The sequence below is a fragment of the Phycodurus eques genome, chromosome 1 (genome assembly GCF_024500275.1).
Source record: "Phycodurus eques isolate BA_2022a chromosome 1, UOR_Pequ_1.1, whole genome shotgun sequence".
Lineage (NCBI taxonomy): Eukaryota > Metazoa > Chordata > Actinopteri > Syngnathiformes > Syngnathidae > Phycodurus > Phycodurus eques.
In genome coordinates this window covers 6249779-6268838 of record NC_084525.1, presented here as the reverse complement: position 1 = coordinate 6268838, position 19060 = coordinate 6249779, and the positions used below count along the sequence as shown (strand labels likewise).

Below are 19060 nucleotides of genomic sequence, written 5' to 3'. Positions count from 1 at the left end.
CCTTGCCTGATTGGCAGGTTTAAATCAGGGGATGTTTTCAGTCTTTGTCAACTGTGGGCCTGTAAAGCCCTTTTAGACTCCTTTGTGATTCAGGGCTATCCAAATAAATTTGACAAGAACTGACACATTTCCCAAGTAGTAAAAACTCATTTTTTTTGATAGGCCATTCGTGTTTTCTTATGATCACGACATATCGACTTCCCTCTCTTGCTTTATGCATGAATATCAATATACTAGTAGTAGTATTAATAATAATCCATTTTTAAAAATCAGCAATATATAACAAGTCGATGGTTCAACCACAATCTCAGATTGTGTTGGAGGTTCCACTGTGCTGTAATGCTACAGCATTAGGTGGCAGTGTTGGAGCGCCATGCAGTGACGTGGCTACAAACTGCAGGAATAATATGGAAAGAAAACTGGGTCAGAGGTCTCCTTGACTCAGTGTGCTGGATAATGCAATACAGTGGTACCGTCACTTACAACAAATTAGTTCCACGACCAAGCTCATCACTCAAATTAATCTTATGTGAAATAAGCTTTCCCCATTGAAATGAATTTAAATTCCATTAATCAGTTCCAGCACCCCAAAAAACAATTTTTTGTTGTTACACGTTTTTATTAAATAAAAATAGCACTGCATTGAAAGAAAGGAATAATAGGTTTTGTGAAGTGTAATTACTGTACGTTAGCAAAGCCGAAAGTCACACCACACCAGTGTACGTTTTTCTGCATTTTGCACGTATGAGCGCTGTCTACCTTTTTCCTATATTCCTGCACCCTCACATCCAAAAATACCAACAAAGTCCCATTCAAAATGTTCAATGAATAAAGCCCATCTCCCTTCAAAAATGGCCCATTTAAAAGCATCTTCCCTCAAGCGTCTCAAGCCTAGCCACTGCATTTTTACGACAGGCAATGCACTTTTCCTATTCAACTGTACTGTGTCAAATCTGGTTGTTTTAGTCAGGGTTATGCTACAATATATTTCCCCAACTATATTTAAGATCCAAGGGCTCCAGCGCTCCCGCGACCCTTGTGAGGATAAGCGGCTCAGAAAATGGATGGATGGATATTTAAGATCCCTATGAACTGTTTTACTGCCGTGGACGTTTAAATTCATCAAGGGGAATTCAACCGTTTACTGCCAACGACGAATATATTCATAGTATGTTTTTCAACGGGTAGGCATGGAAGAGGGTCTCGCCCAGCTTGACTGTAAAATTGTAAATGACTGTAATGACTCGCTGATCCCTGTAGATGGCGGCAATGCATCACTTTGAATTCGAACTCAGCACAGCTTTTGAGTAAAAGATAAAGATTAGGCAGTGAATCTTGGCTTGTCACGTCGATTATGAGGAATAGAAATTCCAATACGCTGGAAGTCGGACAGGTTTAGGCACCTATGGTATGAACAGCGTACGTGTCGCCGTAGGTAGTAGAAAGTGTGTGTTGTGATCGTGAGAAAAGAGGACACAGTTCATGCAATCAATGGCAAACGGCATGTAAAAAAAAGCCATTGACGTTCAACTCGAGCTACGCGGTGAGTCAGCGTCGTTCACAAAGCGTTTATTAGTTTTACAGCTGTCATCATTTTGCCATCAAAATCTCTTTCTCAGTCTTCTTTTTGTTGTCAAAAATGGTATCAATGTCACCGTTCTGCTTGTCATGTTTCTTTTCACAAAAACCTTGTTTTGTCCTATTTTTAGTCAGAAACCGGTGTTTCTGTTGAAACCAACCCATGTTCCACTGCCAATTACAAAGAAACGGAAAAAGCTAGAAACAGACTTTTTTTGGTGGTTTGGTGTTCCTATTGTCACAGAAAACAGTATCATGTGGGTTTTGAAAGATCAGTCAAAATCCTGATGAAAACGGCTCGCAATAGGGGGAACTCATATATTCCCATCAATTCCCGTGGTCAAATTCCTTATATTTTGCGACCCTAACGCAAAGCCAAAATAATTGCTAGGAACTCAAAAATCTCCTTGGATGGGGCACTTGTAAGTCAAAGTACCACTGTACTGTGTATGAATGAAGAGACGGTGGTATTTGTGCAGGGGGGCTTGTTGACAGGTGACTTGTTTTTGACTTGTTAAGTGCTTGAGGAGCCTCCTTACCTGTCCTTCTGTTGCAAGCTTTGGTCAGTGGAGGGGCAGCAGTACTGATGGAGACTGACGAAGCTGTGAACGGTCAGACTGGTGGAGAAGAGAGTGGCGAGGGCAGAGCTGCCCGTCGCCGTGGTGGGAGTGCTGGGAGCTGAAGCGGGCTGCTGCCCAGAGATGGACGATGGTCGCACACTGACAGCGAGGAGCAGAGATGTAGGACAAACACACACACACACACACACACACACACACACACGCGCGCCCACACAGAGAAAGCAGAGACACACGAAAAGATCAGCACCAAAGCAGCGACAAACATGTGAAGTGAGCAAAGCAGAGGGATCGTACAGCGGCAGGGTCACAATGAATGGCACATTGAAAAGGAAGTGTGACAATTTACAATCTGTGGATGAACTGTGAGGTAAAGGCCGCGACTGGAATGGAGAGAAAGGCCAGCCCATCCGATACAAAATGCGCTGTTGAGGTTCAGCTTTTACTTTTGTCCATTTGGGGGTCGCCATCCTCACGTTCTACACCGTAGTATCTGTGACTTTGAATGTGTGTGACTTTAAAAGGCAGGGCCTGGCCTGTTGAGTGACGTGGGAGTTAGCGAATGAGAGCGTAGGCTCGGCGGCTGTGGTCTCAGGATAGCAGCGGGCCTGTTAAGTGATTAACGGTTAGCCAGTCTGCATGTCGAGTGCTCTGGGCGTCATTTGTGGCCCGTGAATGCGGTTGTTACACCTTTGTGTTCTTACTGTTTGTTCAATATAACGATTGAAAGTGCACCAGCGGCTCTGTCTACCCTTGACGACCTGCGGTGGGATTACAATTCGTCCTAACTACCGGTGGTGAGGTATATTAAATTAGCAAACGATGGTTGCTTTTGGGGTGCCAATGTGTAAGCCAGTTCTACTTTGCAGTAGCCACATTGCACTTTATCTTCTTTTTTAAGTGTGAGACGATCCCAAACTTTGGGCATTCTGTCTTTTTTGCACTCTTTCTTCCTGGCTCATACTAATTGCTACGTGACTTTGCAATAACAGTCAGTATGTGAAAGAAATATCAAAAATCCGGTGATATCGCTAAAAATCTGTGTACAATTTAAAAATCTGCAATACAGTGAGACCGCAAAAAGTTAACAACAACAACAGTATTTGTGTATCTCCGAAATCTGCCATTTATAACTATTTTTGTCTGGATTTACACGGTATCGGTCGAGGTTTATCCGATTAGTCGACTAATCAAGTCTACTTGACTACTCTGTAACGATGTTTATTGCTCGGTGTCTCATTCTTGACATCTCATCTTCCATTCGGTCAATTTACAGAGGACTTTGCAGCAGACTTGCCCGTCTGCTGCCATCACTGGATTATAACTCTCGGGCCAGCGGCGAAATGTTAGGCCAACAAGGCGACACAGTCATCAGACATCTTTTTTTGTCTTCAAATACATTTACAGTCTGTTTAAAAATGGTGTTATCATTCGTTTCAAGTTTGTGGGAGGGGTAAAACTATTAAAAAATATATGTTATGGTCTCTCTATATCGCAGATTTTCATCGATAGTGGGTGGGTCTACAATCTATCCGGGGGTTCACTACATTTCTAAATATTCCTCCAGGATGAAAAATGTAAAACTGCATGCAAAAGTGCACATCCGACATGAAGCTACTCTCCGCTTCCCCTTCATCCCGACATGAATTAAACAATGTTCCGGCCGCAGTCTTAATGAGAGCAGTGGTGGAGATTAACATGTAAATGCTGGGCTCTGGCCGCGGCCAGATGCTGTCAAGGACACGCAGTCCCCAACATTTGAGCAAAGGAAAGCAGAGCGTTGGGCAAAGAGAGCGATGGCGCACCACTCTACTCGGCTCGTGGAATGGGCATCTGTGCGAGATGCATCGACCGAATAGAATTAACTATTTTCCCTCAGGCTGGCGGCATGAAGGGAAGCAGAAATTAAATCCCATTTAAGGAGAACTTTGGTGATTTTGTGTTGTGGAGCAAGTTTTCTTTTTGAAACGTTAAACTACAGTCACGAGAGTGCTTTTAGTCTCATTCGCTGGCGGCTGTTTCAGAGCATTTTGAATGATCTTTGAAGACCCAGAGAATATGGTGTTCTGCGACAATCTAAGCAACCAACCTACCAAAAAGAAAGAGTAGAATCTCTTCTTTCAAGACTGAGAAAGGGTTTTTGATGGAAAAATATTCATTTCTAAATATACAAATATACAACTAAATAACACACCGTGAGCTACGCTGACTCACCGCATGCCTTGGGTCGAACGTCAGTGGCGTGCCATCTTTTCTCACGATCGCAAAACACACTTTCTACTATTTACCGCGACACAATCTGTTTTGTAGCATACATATACATATACTCTGTTCAAGTGTGAGGAGCCTAAACTCTTCCGACCTTCGACGTGTTGGCATTTCTGTCGCCACCTAATCTTTATCTTCTACTCAAAAGCTGCGCTGATCTCAAATCCAAAGCGATGCGATGCCGCCATCTACAGGGATCTGTTGGCCATTACAGTGGTTTACAAAGCTGAATTTCACTGACAAGCTGGGCAAGACTCCTCCTACCCATTGAAACGCGTACTTGACGAATTTATTCGTCGGTGGCAGTGAACGCTGAAATTCCTGTTGACAAAAATAAACATCCATGAGAGTGAATGAGTAAACAACGTTTAATATTGTTTACCATTTTGACCGCTTTGCTCCTAACATCTTGGTGATGAAAAGCATCACTTGTGTCACGCTCCACTTTATCTCTGCTGCATCCTTCTCGCCTGACACTGACAGTAGCGCTACTACTAGCACTCAAGAACGTTTGGTTATAACACGCCGCTCTTGCTGTTGTCGATTACGCACATTCGGTGTCCCCAGCAAAAAGTTGAAACCTTTGATAGTTTCAATTTAAAAAAAAAAAAAAAAAAAAAAACGTTTTCCTCTCGCCTCCTCCTCTTCTCTGCTCCAATTGGATAACTCTGCTTCATTTTACTGACAACCCACCAACAAGATTGTTTTGCTTCCCCCATCCTCAAGTCTGCACGATGTAGTAGAAGATGGAATAGTCCATTGCATGAGAAGGGAGGATAACAATAGATTTCATGAGATTTCATGAATTTTAAGCACGTGTATTAATACTAAAACAACGATAATTACTTTAAACCAATGAAAACTTGATTGAATCGGTTTTCATGAGACTGGAAATCTCATCATTGACGTTTTTATGACGCATATTGAGTCCTCCCCGAACATACCCGAAGCTCAAGTCAGCTGTGGTTACTCTATCCACTGCAGAGGCTACCAGAAGTGACATTGCAATTGCCAAACACAGCGCTACACACTATACGCAATGGCGGGCAACGTGTCGGCGACGACGAGCAGCCAAGTAGCAGCTGTACAACAGAAAAAGAGTGTGGCCACTGGCTCCATCCATGTGACGCTATGTCAAAAGCATGTCTTTTTATACGCTCATGGCTTGAAATGGCATTATTGGCAGGGGTGGCAATATTTTTGAGCACGAGTATACGTGTTATGTATTCATATATGTTTGCCAAGACATTTGATTGACATAAGAGGTCAAACGTTCACCTCTCACCCACAGTCAGCTTGGATACACTCCAGCTTGCTCATAATCCTGAACAGCATATGTGCTTTGGTTTACACAAAATGGGAATTAAGATATGTATATATATATATATATTTATATATATAGAAACATCGGGAATATAAAAATCATTTAACCTGCACTTCATAGTCACTGGAACAATATTTGATAAACGTGCTAGCAAGAAGTAGTGTGACGGTATTACAGCGTGTAATCACGTGGGCACAGCGTTCTCTGCTTAGCGGCGGTGATATGAAATTCTAATTAAAATGTGATTACAGTAGTAAGTTATTTTTTACAGTGTGAAACAAGGCAGATCACGCACAGATTATAAAGCTTGAAGGGACAAGTCGCAAGATATGATCTGTGTCGCAGATGAGCCGGTGGATGCGCTCAATATTGGTAGCGGAGGTGCTCTTATGTAAGCCTGAGCTGCGCTTGCACACATATTTGTCTTTCACCAGCAGCTACTGTATAACATCTCCACTTAGATTGTCTCCTCTGTGCACAGCACCCATAGGAGCGGATTTCTGCTTTATGAGCACGTGTGCTTGAATTCCTCAGTGCCTTGGTGCGAATGGCGAATATCTGGGAGTGGTAGGAAGTATCAACACCATGCATCTCGCATGTACACAACCATGAACCCATGTTACATAAATGACTGGATTCAGTAGTTCGGTTATTTAACACAAACAAACCACCGTCACATGATGCTCATCAATAGTAATAGTACGAGTCAAAATAAAGCATGAACCGGCGTGACGTCGCGCATGGGCGAACAAATATGCGCACTGGCACTATATCACTGAACTCACCCTTTGGCATGTAATACAAATGACTCGCGCTCTATATCTCTGCAATTAGCAGGTCAACACAAGCACGAGTTCAATGTACAAAATAAACATCAAACAGGTCACAAGATTTTAGTCAAATGCAGGGCGGGCGGGCACAGGAAGTAAGGCCGCGCATGTGTGAGGTGGCGTGTTCTGGAAGAGTTGACAGCGGCTGCAGGCAGCAGCAAGAGTGGGAGGAGAGCGAGCTACGCGAGAGTGGGAGAGGTCGAATACGGAGGAGGGCGAGGGTGAGCGCAATCCGGAGAGGCGGGAACGCCGTACGGAACGTGAACACGCAATAGGATGTGCACGGCACGCTTGCCGGTGTCAGCGTGCATTTGGCGTGGGGGCGTCGGCGTGTGGGTGAGGCTATGTATATGCTTCACCTTCGCTCAAATGTCGCCATCCAATCTTTGTCTCAGTGCGAGCCACTTGAAAAGATGCTTTGACTATTTTGTTGCCCCCATGTCTGTGAACGAGTGGGCGGACACTGCGTCATCCACCTCCGGCGCGTGACCCGCCTGACTCCTGCTGTCAAACAAAGACGGTTGATTACCACACACGCTCCGTCGTGGCCTAAAGTTAAGGGTTGGGGTTTGTACACAGCGCCCCCCCCCCCCCCGTCGCCTGCCACAGCTTCAGCCCCCTTCCAACACCGATACACTTTTCACTGTACGCTTGAGTCCCCTGCTGCTTGGCAACAGTGTGGACTGCCTGTGTGGGCGTACGGCGATGAGTGCCAGGCGAAAGCTCGGAGAAGGAGGGGCAACGCTTACAATTGCGATTGACTGTGGCGGGCACCTGCGAGCTTGTGCGCACGTGCGAATTGGACACCCGACGTGAAATATGAACGCGACTGACAAAAAGCGCAGGGAAATGAGCTCACGAAGCGGCCCAACTTTTCAATTCACCTGCGAGGCATCTCCCGCCACGAGTGGGTCTCCTCGTGTTGTCATCCAATCCCGCTGGATGTCTTTCATCACGCTCCCGCTCCCACTCCGTCCGACCATCGCCCCTCCTCTCCTCTCTCTATTCTGTCTCCCACAGAGTTTTTCATGGAAGAGCTTACGGCGTTCCCACGGTAACCAGTCTCCCTATTTTGCTCCGTAGAACGTGCATGTGACTGTTCGGAAAGCATCCCGCATCCAAAGTCGTACGTGCATCTTGGGGAAATGACCACTAAAGATTCAAGGAAACGATACGGTGATGGCGTGTACGCCTTCAACTGGGTCGTGATGAGATCCACAGTTGTGTTTTGGATGCAGACGTCAGCCTCCTCACAAATAACTAAGCAAAACCGCTCATTTGTCACGTGATGTACGCACGGGCACAGCTGCAGCTCAGACACAGATGCTGTTAAAATGCATTGTTTCAATTTTCATTGGCAAAAGCCATTTACATTTTGCACATCTGAGGTCATTTAATTGGATGATTTTATTTGAAATGTCAACAATTCATGAACATTTTGAACATCTGATGCCATTGCAATGTGTTCCTTAAAGGTCCCGTGCCAACAAAATAAAATTTTTTTGCATTGTTTTATGCATAACATAGGTCATAATGGGTCTGTGACAGGGTTTAAATTTGACATCTGTGTGGTTTGCCGATTGAATGCAAAAGGCAATAAAGATATCTGTGTTTGTGATATGGATAGTGACCAATTATTCAAGTAGCTGACCACGTTACGGTTTGTACCCACGCATTCAACTCATTTAAATATGTCATCTAAATTTAAATGTGCACTATTAGTGAACATATTGCACGTCTGTGTTGTTGCTGGAGGGAGGAAAACAACCTTTCAATTCTTCTGCATTGCATGCCCTGAATATATACAGCATTGACAATTAAGGATCCTTAAATTCCTTTTTAAAAAAAAAAAAAAAAAGGGCAAGAGGCTGTTTCTTAACCCAACAAGAGTGAAATGAGATCAGGGCTTGGCCATCCCTCCCTGACACAGGTGAGTTGAAGCTGAATACTGGGAATGCGTTTTCACTGTTTCCACAGCAACTACAGTATTGCGTTTGTCTCTCAGCAGTGAGCGCCGGTCCAAGGACATTTCACTTCCTGTGAGCAACTTACATATTTACTTGCATGCTTGCCAGTTCAAGAAGGACAATGACGATGATGGCAAGTCTGTCATGCAACGCTGGCTTGACACTCTAACCTTTGCTTGAAACCCAAACTCTAAAATGTAGCCCTCACCCAAACTGCAAACCCTCATTTTAAATCCTATCCTTCGCTTTGAACTCTTCATTCAAACGCTAACCCTGACTTAAAACCCTCCTTTTAAACCCTTACCATTGCTCCAAACCCTTCTTTGAAACCCTTAACTTGGCTTGAAACACTTTTTGAACACTGTTTTTGAAACCTTAACCAGCCTTTGAAACCCTAATTTAAAACCTTAAACTTGGCTTCAACCCCTAACCAAGGCTTGAAACCTTCATTTCTGTCCTACACTCTCTCTCTGTACCGTTACAAAGGATTATCTTGTAAACAGCTTCAACTGAATCCAAGTTCTAATGTACGTGAACGTTCGTACGAGGAATGCTTGATTTGAGTGCAAAACACCACAAAGCCCTGCACACTCCGAAATGCCGAGGAGAAGTCATATAAACACCACCCACACTCAGGTTGCCTCCCACCCACACACATACACGCACGTGCGCACACACTCACGCACAAGCGCATGATTTCAATTTAAGACATCTCCTTTTGCAGCATTGCAACATTTTTGATTCGAGCTCAAAATAAACACCATCAATCTGCTGCCCTGAAACGGAGAAAGACAGCGGCTGCAGGAAAGTTGCGAGGGGCCCCTAAGAGAATATACGAGCCACGGCGGCTGGGGGCCACTTGCCACTTGCTTTCCTGTATCCAAGTGACTGTATGATTTGAAACCCTGGTCATCCATTATGAGGGTGTCAATCAAGCCGCCTATAATCATAAGTGCGCAGGCAAAAAGGGGAAAAAGGAAAAGAAGGAGCAGTGGAAAAGTGCAGCTTGTCTGAGTCATAGCCGCAGCGTGCGGGTGGGGGTGGGGGGGGCGGTGCGGGGGGAGCGCAGCGACTGTACATACGTGGGTCTGCATGTGTGAGAGTGTGCGAGAGAGAGAGAGAAAGAGGGGGGGGGGGGAGTTTTAAATTTAGCAAATTAAGCTCCTTGTGAAACAAGAGCCCATCAGTGTTCTCCATATTGGCACAATTAATATCCATTTCCGAGAGCGCCGAGCATGTAACCACGCGAGCACCTTCACGGGGCCCATTTTGCTTGAAGCTCGAGGCCTTTTTTTTTGGGGGGGGGGGGTGTTATATAACAGCTTTACTCTCCGTATCAGCGCCACTGAGGCCCCGACCCGACCCCCGATGCACATAACAAGAGGAAACGTCACATTACCCGGAGGGTGACTACAGGGTGTCTAATAATAGCAACGTGACAAGATTTGCCGAAAATGGCAAAATGCTGAGTCCGCTTGGCACGGCCACTTCAACTTGAGTACAACGCACCAAGAATTTTGAAAATCAGACGATGGGATCTGGAGAAAATTCAATCAACACTGTAACATCGTTATTTCGCAACATATCTCCTTGACCATTCTCTTTCATCTGCTACCCTTCTCGGATTGGCTGGCAAAGTTTCATTTAAAAAAAAAAAAAAAAAAAAGATCCACCAACAAGCTGAAATTCCAAGAGGGGTTCTCCAAATGGACGAGTCAAACTTACTGTGCCCTAAAAACTCAACTTAAATAGTGCAAATAGAACATCATTGGTGAGAGGAGCAGTGTGGGTAGTAGAACAAGTCATGTACAATATGTCGGTAATCAATCATTTTTCGTGATATTATTTGTTGGGGCGGATTTTAGATTCCATGCTTTTTTTCATAAAATTCCACAAAGATGGTGGCAGGCAACAGTGCACACATATATGTTTATAGTGGCAACATTCACCAGTAATTACAGTATACTGCGGTCACACTAATTATTCTCTCGCGCACTCAGTGTGCATATTGCTTCCCTTTCAATACATTTTGGGCTCACAGCGGCACATTATATAAAGAGACACTTTCACTGGCTCGTCTGAAACGCACCCGCATGACGCCTCCTAAAATGAACCAGAACAACAAAAAAAAAACCCTGCTGCTTCTTAGCGGAGGTGCTTAAGGACATCACGTCAGCCCGAGGCCTCGCATTGTTCACACCGCTATTAGCAGCAGGAAGAGAAGAAGGAGGCAGGTTCAGGGCAGCTGTTTAAAACAGAGCCGCCGGGACACCGTAGCGCAGGGGAGCCGCTTTGTCTGTCTCACGCAAACATACAACGGAAAATATCAAAAGGCCACATGATTGGCCAATTATATTTAGGGGCGGTGCGAGTTGCAGAGGGCAAAGGAGCAGGCGTGAGCGGGCCAAGTGGAGGAATAAAAAGTCATTAAAGCTGCAAACACACAATCGATTGCGAAGGACACGATTTACCGTTGCGCATCTGTCTGGTAGCAATGGTGTCAATTTGTTAATAACTGTACAAGTTCACGTTCATTTGTGAAGGACACCTGGAAATCGTCAAAATGACTCCTTTGTCTATTCAGGTGTATTTTTAAAAACGTTTTTTCTGGGTTCACCCATAGATCTGCCCAACAAATCTGCCCCCCCCCCTCACTCTTCTGCTTTCTCTCTGTGACTTCCGACGACAAGGCTCGCTGCCAATCAAAGCGGCTCCTGTCGTTCCCTTTAAATGTGGTGCAATGAGTCTCGGAATAGGACGACGCCTAATCGTCAGTGGGATGATTTAAGAAATGTAATCATTATAATCATTTTTTTTTTTTTTATCTTTCCTTAAGAAGCTGAATCACTAATTGTACTTTTATTAGTCTCATAGTTTTAACACACTTAACTGTAGCCTACCTCTACTTAAGTACAGCGTAAAAGTACTTTTGCGACCCCGAAGGAAAGCCCTGAAAAGGGTGATTCATTTGGCCTCAGAAAGCCGTTTCAAGAACAAGGCGTCTCCCTACGTGGCGCTCTCGCTGGCTCCGCTCCACACCCTGTTGACAGATGGCAAGTCAGCGTGTGTTCCACCTTTTCTCTTTTACACACTCTGCGTAAGATCATAACCCGTTCCTGTTTCCGCTATCTAATTTTATGACACACTTGTGTTGTGTTACGATCAATTGGCAACGAAAAGGCTTTTGTCACTGAGCTCAGGCCAAGGGGGAGCGACTAGACGCTTCTACCAGGCCTGAAACCTCCTCCAAAGGAAGCCACGGGTAATTAGCAAAGGGGCAATGCATCACAGTATTTAACAGCCACAGAGCTAATATGTGCTTCTGTGTAATGACCAAGCCCCCCCCCCGGGGTCTGGTCGATAAGGGGTTGGGTTGAGTCTAAATCAGAGACTGATAAGAGCATTTGGGACCTTGGGAGAACAGATCAAGTCCAGAAATGACTGGAAAGATTGTTGTATCATAGAAGACCGTCACATTCCAGTTCACTGTTTGCCTTTTGTTTCTACACCAATTGCTGCCTACTCACCAAGCTTAATGCTTCCAGAACAAAAGCAGAGCGTGTGCGCGTGCGTTAAACGAGGACAGATGCACTTGGTGTTTGCCAAAGCCTGCAGCACTCTAACTTAAGGTCAGCCTTGAGTCGGAGGGAAACATCGCAAGCTTCTAGGGCCTCGCTTTGACGCCAAAGATGAATTAAAAACAGAACAAAATGTATCGCAGCCAAAAAAAACAAACACGTTTTTGTACACGTTAAACAAAACAAAAAAGAAAAACGCTCAAATGCGCATTAAAGGTGTTAAAACTGCGAGCACGATTTTAATGTAACCTCACTCCACTAATCCCCGAATGGAATTTTGCGCAATAAAATCAAAATGGAGAAAAACAGTAAAAGTGCTTAGTTTGCACACCGCCGATCTCATCAGAGTCACGGATGAGCTGGTACACCTTGGATTAGTCACCAACCAATCACAAGGCACATATAGACAAACAACCATTCACAACTGAGGACAATTTAGAGTCTTCAATGAACCTGACATGCATGCATGTTTTTAGGAATGTGGGGAGGAAGCGGGAGGAAGCGGATAAAGCCCGAGTGCCGGGAGAACAAGCAAAGTCCACATCGGAGGGCCAGAGCCGCATATTGGAACCCCAAACCAGGTCACCATTGTGTCAGGCTCAAAAGCAGTCGGACGACTGACCAAGAGCGGAAAAAGACGGCCACGTATTAAGTCCGACAAGACCTCAATGCAAGTAAAGGAGGCCATCATTGGTGTGCGCCAAATCAACAGCTGGTGCATCCTTAAAAGGAAAGAAAAGCACTGAGACGCTCAGCAACTTCAAATGGCCTGCAGAAGACCACTTAAGTGGACGTCACGGACTCCTTGACTTCGAGAAGAAAAAGATGCGAGATTGTGTACTGTATTGTTCGAGACGCAATTTGCCAGAATGTTATTATTATTATTATTATTTCCCCCCTTAAAGCCTGCCCGTTCTGAAAATCGGTATCTTTGGACAGGTGAACTTGTATCACAGCGAGGGCAAAGATGATCAAAAGCATATCGTATCAGGTGTTCAACGCGGAGGATCTGCTGTATCTATGCCAGCGACATTTAGTGACAGGCAAATCAATGTCAAGTGACACAATATCGAGAAAAAAGGTACATATTTGAAAATGATCTTCTTTTGTACAGGTGCTACAAAGTTTGTAGACACTGAGGCCATTCTGCATCAAAAAGGACCCAAGTCTACTAAAATGGATTTTAGAGTGCTAAATGAAGAAAAATGGTGTTAGGGCTCAGAATCTTGAAACTGTACACGCCATGAAAGTGTCTATTTGTTGTCTTAATGGGACAATTCCACAAAGTGTCTGTGTTTCATCACATTTGCACAGTTTTCCCGTAGAAACATTGACGTGTTGTTTTTGGAAGCATCGTGGCTGGGGGAAATGTGGAAACAAGTCAAACAGACCCGGAACGTACCGTACGTATGTGCGCATGAGAAATGGACCATTTCCATTCTTTCCTCAGCACGTAGCTGCACGGTGCAGGACATGAATCATTCAACGGTGGCTTGCTCCACTTACTTTCTGCGAACGGCGGAGCCGGTGTTGGCGTCCGGGCTGTCGGTGCGTTGGAGCCGCTCTCTCTCGGCGGCGGACGAGCCGCAGGAGAGACCTCGGGTCAGTCTGGCGTGGGTCCTCCTGTCCCTGCCGGGCGCCGGCACGGTCGCGGCTCCGCCTTTGGTCTGAGCCGAGGACGCGCCGACGTCCCCGCCGACGCCGTGATGGACGGGGAGCGACAGAGGCTGGCCGTGATTGCGGTTCTGCTCCGGGGTGTCGGAGCCGGGGGTCCGAGGGCCGCGATCCTGTCTCAGGTCTTTGTTCTCCTGGCTGACCCGGTCCAGCTGGCCTTCCAGCTCGTCGATGCGCCGCCGTTGGGTCTCCAGGAGCTTGGCCTGGCTCTCGATGATGTTGTTGAGCTCCAGGAGGTACTCCACGGCCCGGTTGGGGCTCTCCGGGCTGGCCTCCATGGCGGAAGCCCGGATCCACCCCCCCCACCAGCCCTGATGAGTGGGGGGGAGGGAGGAAAGGAGCGACCGAGACTCTGGATGAGATGAACGTTTAGCTTCGGGTGTTCAGAAACAAAAAAGTCCCAGAGTTGACGGTTGTCGGGATGACTACATGTCGTCCGATGTGAGGGCACGCATGAGCGCTAGAACATCTTACATGCACTTTGGGATGTTGCGATGTGGAGAAGAACGCAGAAATATGAGCGTGTGAGTAGACTGTGGATTGTCTGATCATCTACCGCCATGTTCCAAGAGGCTGCCAAATAAGCATGGAATGGTCTCGTTTGGGCCATCATCATGAACGAGAAACAAGTCGACAACCTAAAACTGTCCGTAAAAAAAAAAAAAAACATTAATGATACAATGTCATTGAATGTAAAACATCTCAGAATTTTGACGCTACCAGTTTATAATCCATCCGACAATCCGACTAGACAAACAAGAGGGTACAAAAACGGCCTCTCTCTTTCTGATCTCCAACCGATGGTCAGGCAGTGTCAATCACCACATAACTCCCACACTGAAGATCCCCATGCACCGTGCACGGTTGGCTCTTTCAACCCATGGCTGGAAGCGTCTTCACGGCACAGAAAGTAAGCAAAATTGCCTTACAGTGTCCATTTCTCCCCTCAGGTGCTCCACAACTCCATCCGTTCATGTCACGGGCGCCTGCTGCGAAGTGAGCGCGCGCGGGGGCTTTTTTCCCCATCCAGCAGCAATGCAGACTTTTACTTCCACGCCGCGCGAGTTGGCAGACCGAGAGACAAGAAAACAACTGACACGTGCCGTAAATATTCTGCGACTTTTGTGACTTCTCGATGCGTCACGCGTGCGTGTGCGGTTCGCCGATCCAACCCAAAATAGAGCGCAGGTTGCGCTTCGTGCGCCGCGGAGATGCGTTCGGGTTTTTCCTCTGGAGCGCAGCACCACTGTCAAGTTCACCGTGGTGACGAGGAGGAGGATGACCAGCGCGACGGTGACGATGGAAGACTTCCGTAAAGGACTTTCAAAATAAAACGGATCACTGCCAGAATAAACGTCCGGTCCAGACATTCAGAATAAAATATTCGCCGTTGCGTAATCTTCATCAACCAAATATTTTCAGCATTATTAAACAAAGCCTGCTATGTCATTTGAAAAAAAAATAAATTTAAATAATCATAAATTAAAAAAAGGTGAATGGCTTGAATGATTATCATAGCCTTCTGTCCTTCCGTAGTTTGAATGTGGGACGTGTCAGCAGTACAGTGGCGAATCTGAAAGGGGTGGGGGCAGTGCCCCCCTAACGATGTGCTTGCCCCCCCATGGGTGGATTTCAACTATGTGACTGGAATTGTCAGTCAAAATTTTCTGTCAGACGCTAAATTGGATGCCGTCAGCGGATGGACGCGTGAGCAACAGACATGAAACTTGATCGTGTTGTATATCAATTTGTAACATTAGACATATCATATAGGAATGAAACATCTTTTACACAAGCCCAATGTTCTGCTATACATTTATACAATGTGAAAAGATTCTTTTCACTTGACTTTTATATCCATAATGCACTCTATTGACTTTTGACCAAAACATTTTGGGGGGGAAATGTGCATAATATTTGAGAAATTATGGTAGTTAACATGATCAATGAGGGACTGGCTAAATAATGAATCTTTTTTGGTGGTGTCGATTAGGCGACACGCCTGTGCCATTTCGAAGAGGCCAAATCATCGGCGGTGCACCGTGTATTCTCGCTGAGGTTACACAAACATTCTGGAGTGAAATGCAATACTAAAAGGTCATTATAACAAATTTGAAGCCATGACAAGCAAGATGTGACGTGCGTCAAATTTTCAAAGGTCAAATGATTTCTTTTCACTTCTTTTCAGCATGCCTCAAGTGCTCTGAAATGGGGACCCTCTTGTCTTTGTCGTTGGTCACACAGTGAGCTAATATTAGCGCGCAGGTAGTGGTGAGCCCATGGCAAATGTAAAAAAAAAATAAAAATAATCCCCAGTTGTGGTCAAGAGCAGGTTTCGTAATTGAGGTTTGAAACATGATCAGGGTTTTATCTGTTGATAAATGTGGCACGCATCAGCTCAGCTTCTCGTTATATATATATTTTTTAAATATGATATACTTAACAGTATGTTTTCAAAGGCTATTTTTGAACGACACATTTTCGTTACTTTTATTGTGAAAAAAACCCCCCAAAACAAGTGAGTTGAGAACTAATGTCCCAGATCAGAAAGACTCTGGTGCACTGTTGCTGCCATCTGCTGTCCAACTCTCAAAAAGCAATAAAACATGATTTGACCACAGATGATGATATCAAGCCAGAACTTTATTTGAATGTGTTTACTCTTCGGACATATAATCTGCTTCGTGAAGTGAAAGTGTTAAAAAAAAAAGAAAATTGGTAAAAAAAAAAAAAAAAAACCTCAAGTGATACATTATGGACATGGTTTGGGGATTTGGCTGTGTCACTCTGTCAGGATTTGATTGTTGTAGGGGACAAATCCAGTAATGTATAAAGGGGACTTTTCCAGAACTAAACGAGTGTATTGTCCCCTGATGTTGCCATTAAGGTCATATGATTGCCTCGTCGTAAATAATATAAATCTGTTATGAAAATGTGCAACTTTCCCTCCTGAATGGCTTTTCAATCTCAAGTATCTGTTAACCTGAGTCATTAAAAACAAAAAGTTATTTCATAGAAAAAAATAACATCTCACAGTGTCTCTTCATAATGCTTTTCGTATTGTCGTAACACGAAACAAAAAGTAATCTCAGATACAACAGGGTGACTCATGAAGAATTGCAGACTGATTTGCAGCGAGGGCCGCGTTTAGTTGATATAACAACCTTCACAGTAAGACAGTGGTCAGGATGAAGGAGTTTGTGTTACCAAGGCAATGGCACATGGCACAATGGGCACAGCACTCTCCAGACTCCAGACAGTGCTTATCTTCTGATCCCAAATCTTACAATATGCCCACCTGCTGCATACTTTCGGCATTTCTCACTGGACTAAAAAGTGAGCATCCAAATTCACACTCAGGTTGCGTAAAAGAAATCATTCATAAACCCAAAAGGCTGGTATGATCCACTAGGTCCTTCACAAAAGCTCTATTATATTTTTCATCACGCAACAAACAACATGACTGGATATCTGTTGCGTGAACTGTAGATATTCAGGGATGATTCATTATATATTCTACACATAAAGCTCTCTACGCATATTTACAGAATGTACATGACTGCAGAATATCACACCCGCAAGAAAAGGGGATTTGCGTGATCACAATTATATAGAACACCAGTATATAGTCAAGTGTGTACAGACTACACGCCAGACTGACACAGAAACGGACGGGTGACAGTTGCAATATTATTGCTTGGAGTTGTGATGAGGTAAAAGTGAACATGTATGCAGGTTTTGTAGAGGAGCATATACTATATACAGTAGAGGAGAGGACAGATGAGAGAAATGGGAAAAGGAAAGAGGTACAGTACGTATTTAAAAAAAAAAAAAAAAAAGAAGCATTTTCCATTGTTAAATGTAATTATACAATCCAGTTGAAAAATGCACTGAAATCCCAAACAGGGAAAATGAAAGTTAACACGTTCACTGCCATTGACGGCTTTAGAAGTCAAATATCCATGTTAACTAGGAAGGCTGGCAGTGAATGAGTTAATATGAAAACTACATGGTCGGATATTGTTGAGTGAATGTTGCGGCATTCAGAAGGTCGCGAGGACCTCAAATGCTCGCAACACATAGCGAAACAAACGTAACTCAGAAAACTCATATGTTGGTGCACGCGTAAGTCAAGATACTACTGTATATTGCTGTTAGTGTTATTTTTAGTATGAGCATACATAGTCCACATTTGGCGGGAATGCCTTCTTCGTCTTGATTTGTTTTGACAGTCAGTAACAATTTGGACATCTGACATCTAGTGGACTTAAGTGGGACAGCAACATCTGTTTTAAGTTCACATACAATATGCCTATACTGTTATTGTTATTACCCTGGAACAAATGTTAAGACAGGAGTACGACGGAATGAGGGCCATATTGACCCAGAAAAAACATGAAAGTACCTGTAATGGGCCTTGACTGTACAACTTGAAATATCAGCCAACACTCAGCTGTAAAAAGGCACAAAGAATGCAACCTCAAACTTTGGGAAGGAAATCCAGCTTCCGGTAAAGCAGCAATTTCAATTTGTCCAATCCACAATCTCCGTGTTGGTCTTTTTCTCATTTTGGGGGGGGACAATGACCTCCGACTCCAGTGTCAGATCAGACGAGGAAACAGGGAGAGGACTAATTCGACACGGGAGGATGACGATCTGTCAAACGAGCCAAGGGCACTATCTCACAACCTGAGAATTGCATTACCCCATAGATGTGTCTCATTGCATCTTTGAAATGATAAATTCATCTTGTGCAAATAAGACAGTGAAACAATTGGACTTACAAGCAGAATACAGCAATGATTCCCAACCGCTGTTCCGCAGCACGTTAGTGCCATCAAGTGAACCGCGGGAAATGATACAATTTCACTTAATGGGTCCGAAAATGATCATTTTACCTTCCTTCAAATGTGGCTGCCAACTAAGAAAAACTAAAAAAAGACAAGGACTTAGAGTTGTTGAAGAAGACATCCGTGTGTGTCTTTCTTCAATTCCTGCGAGTTTGATCAGTTTTCTTTTTAGCTAAACAAATCCAGATTACACATTTGAATGAGTAAATTCAGGAATAAATTGAGACCAAATCATCATTACTTCATACCTTTTGTGACATTTTTGTTTGGTTATGTGCTGTGAGCTTTTTCTAATGTAAAACACACAACAGTACTCACAAAACGTTACCTTAAGTGCAGTATAATCTTTACAGGTCAACTTTATTTGACCTTCTAATGTTTTGAATGCACATGTACGTGTATGTACATCTGTT

At 44.4% G+C, this 19060-nt stretch overlaps 1 protein-coding gene across 3 annotated transcripts in view; it reads right to left on the bottom strand.

Moving 5' to 3' along the window:
• Positions 1-15136, bottom strand: part of iqsec2b (IQ motif and Sec7 domain ArfGEF 2b) — a 46179-nt gene extending 31043 nt beyond the window's left edge. The window contains exons 1-3 of one of the 3 annotated variants that reach the window (XM_061674531.1): positions 14727-15136; positions 13630-14441; positions 2118-2297 (exon numbers count right to left, since the gene is read on the bottom strand). In XM_061674531.1, the coding sequence (XP_061530515.1) occupies positions 2118-2297; positions 13630-14075 (626 nt within the window). In that variant the 5' untranslated portion in view covers positions 14076-14441; positions 14727-15136. The remainder of the gene's footprint in view (positions 1-2117; positions 2298-13629; positions 14442-14726) is intronic. The other 2 variants (XM_061674558.1, XM_061674540.1) reach the window with 2 other exon arrangements.
• Positions 15137-19060: the final 3924 nt, after the last annotated feature.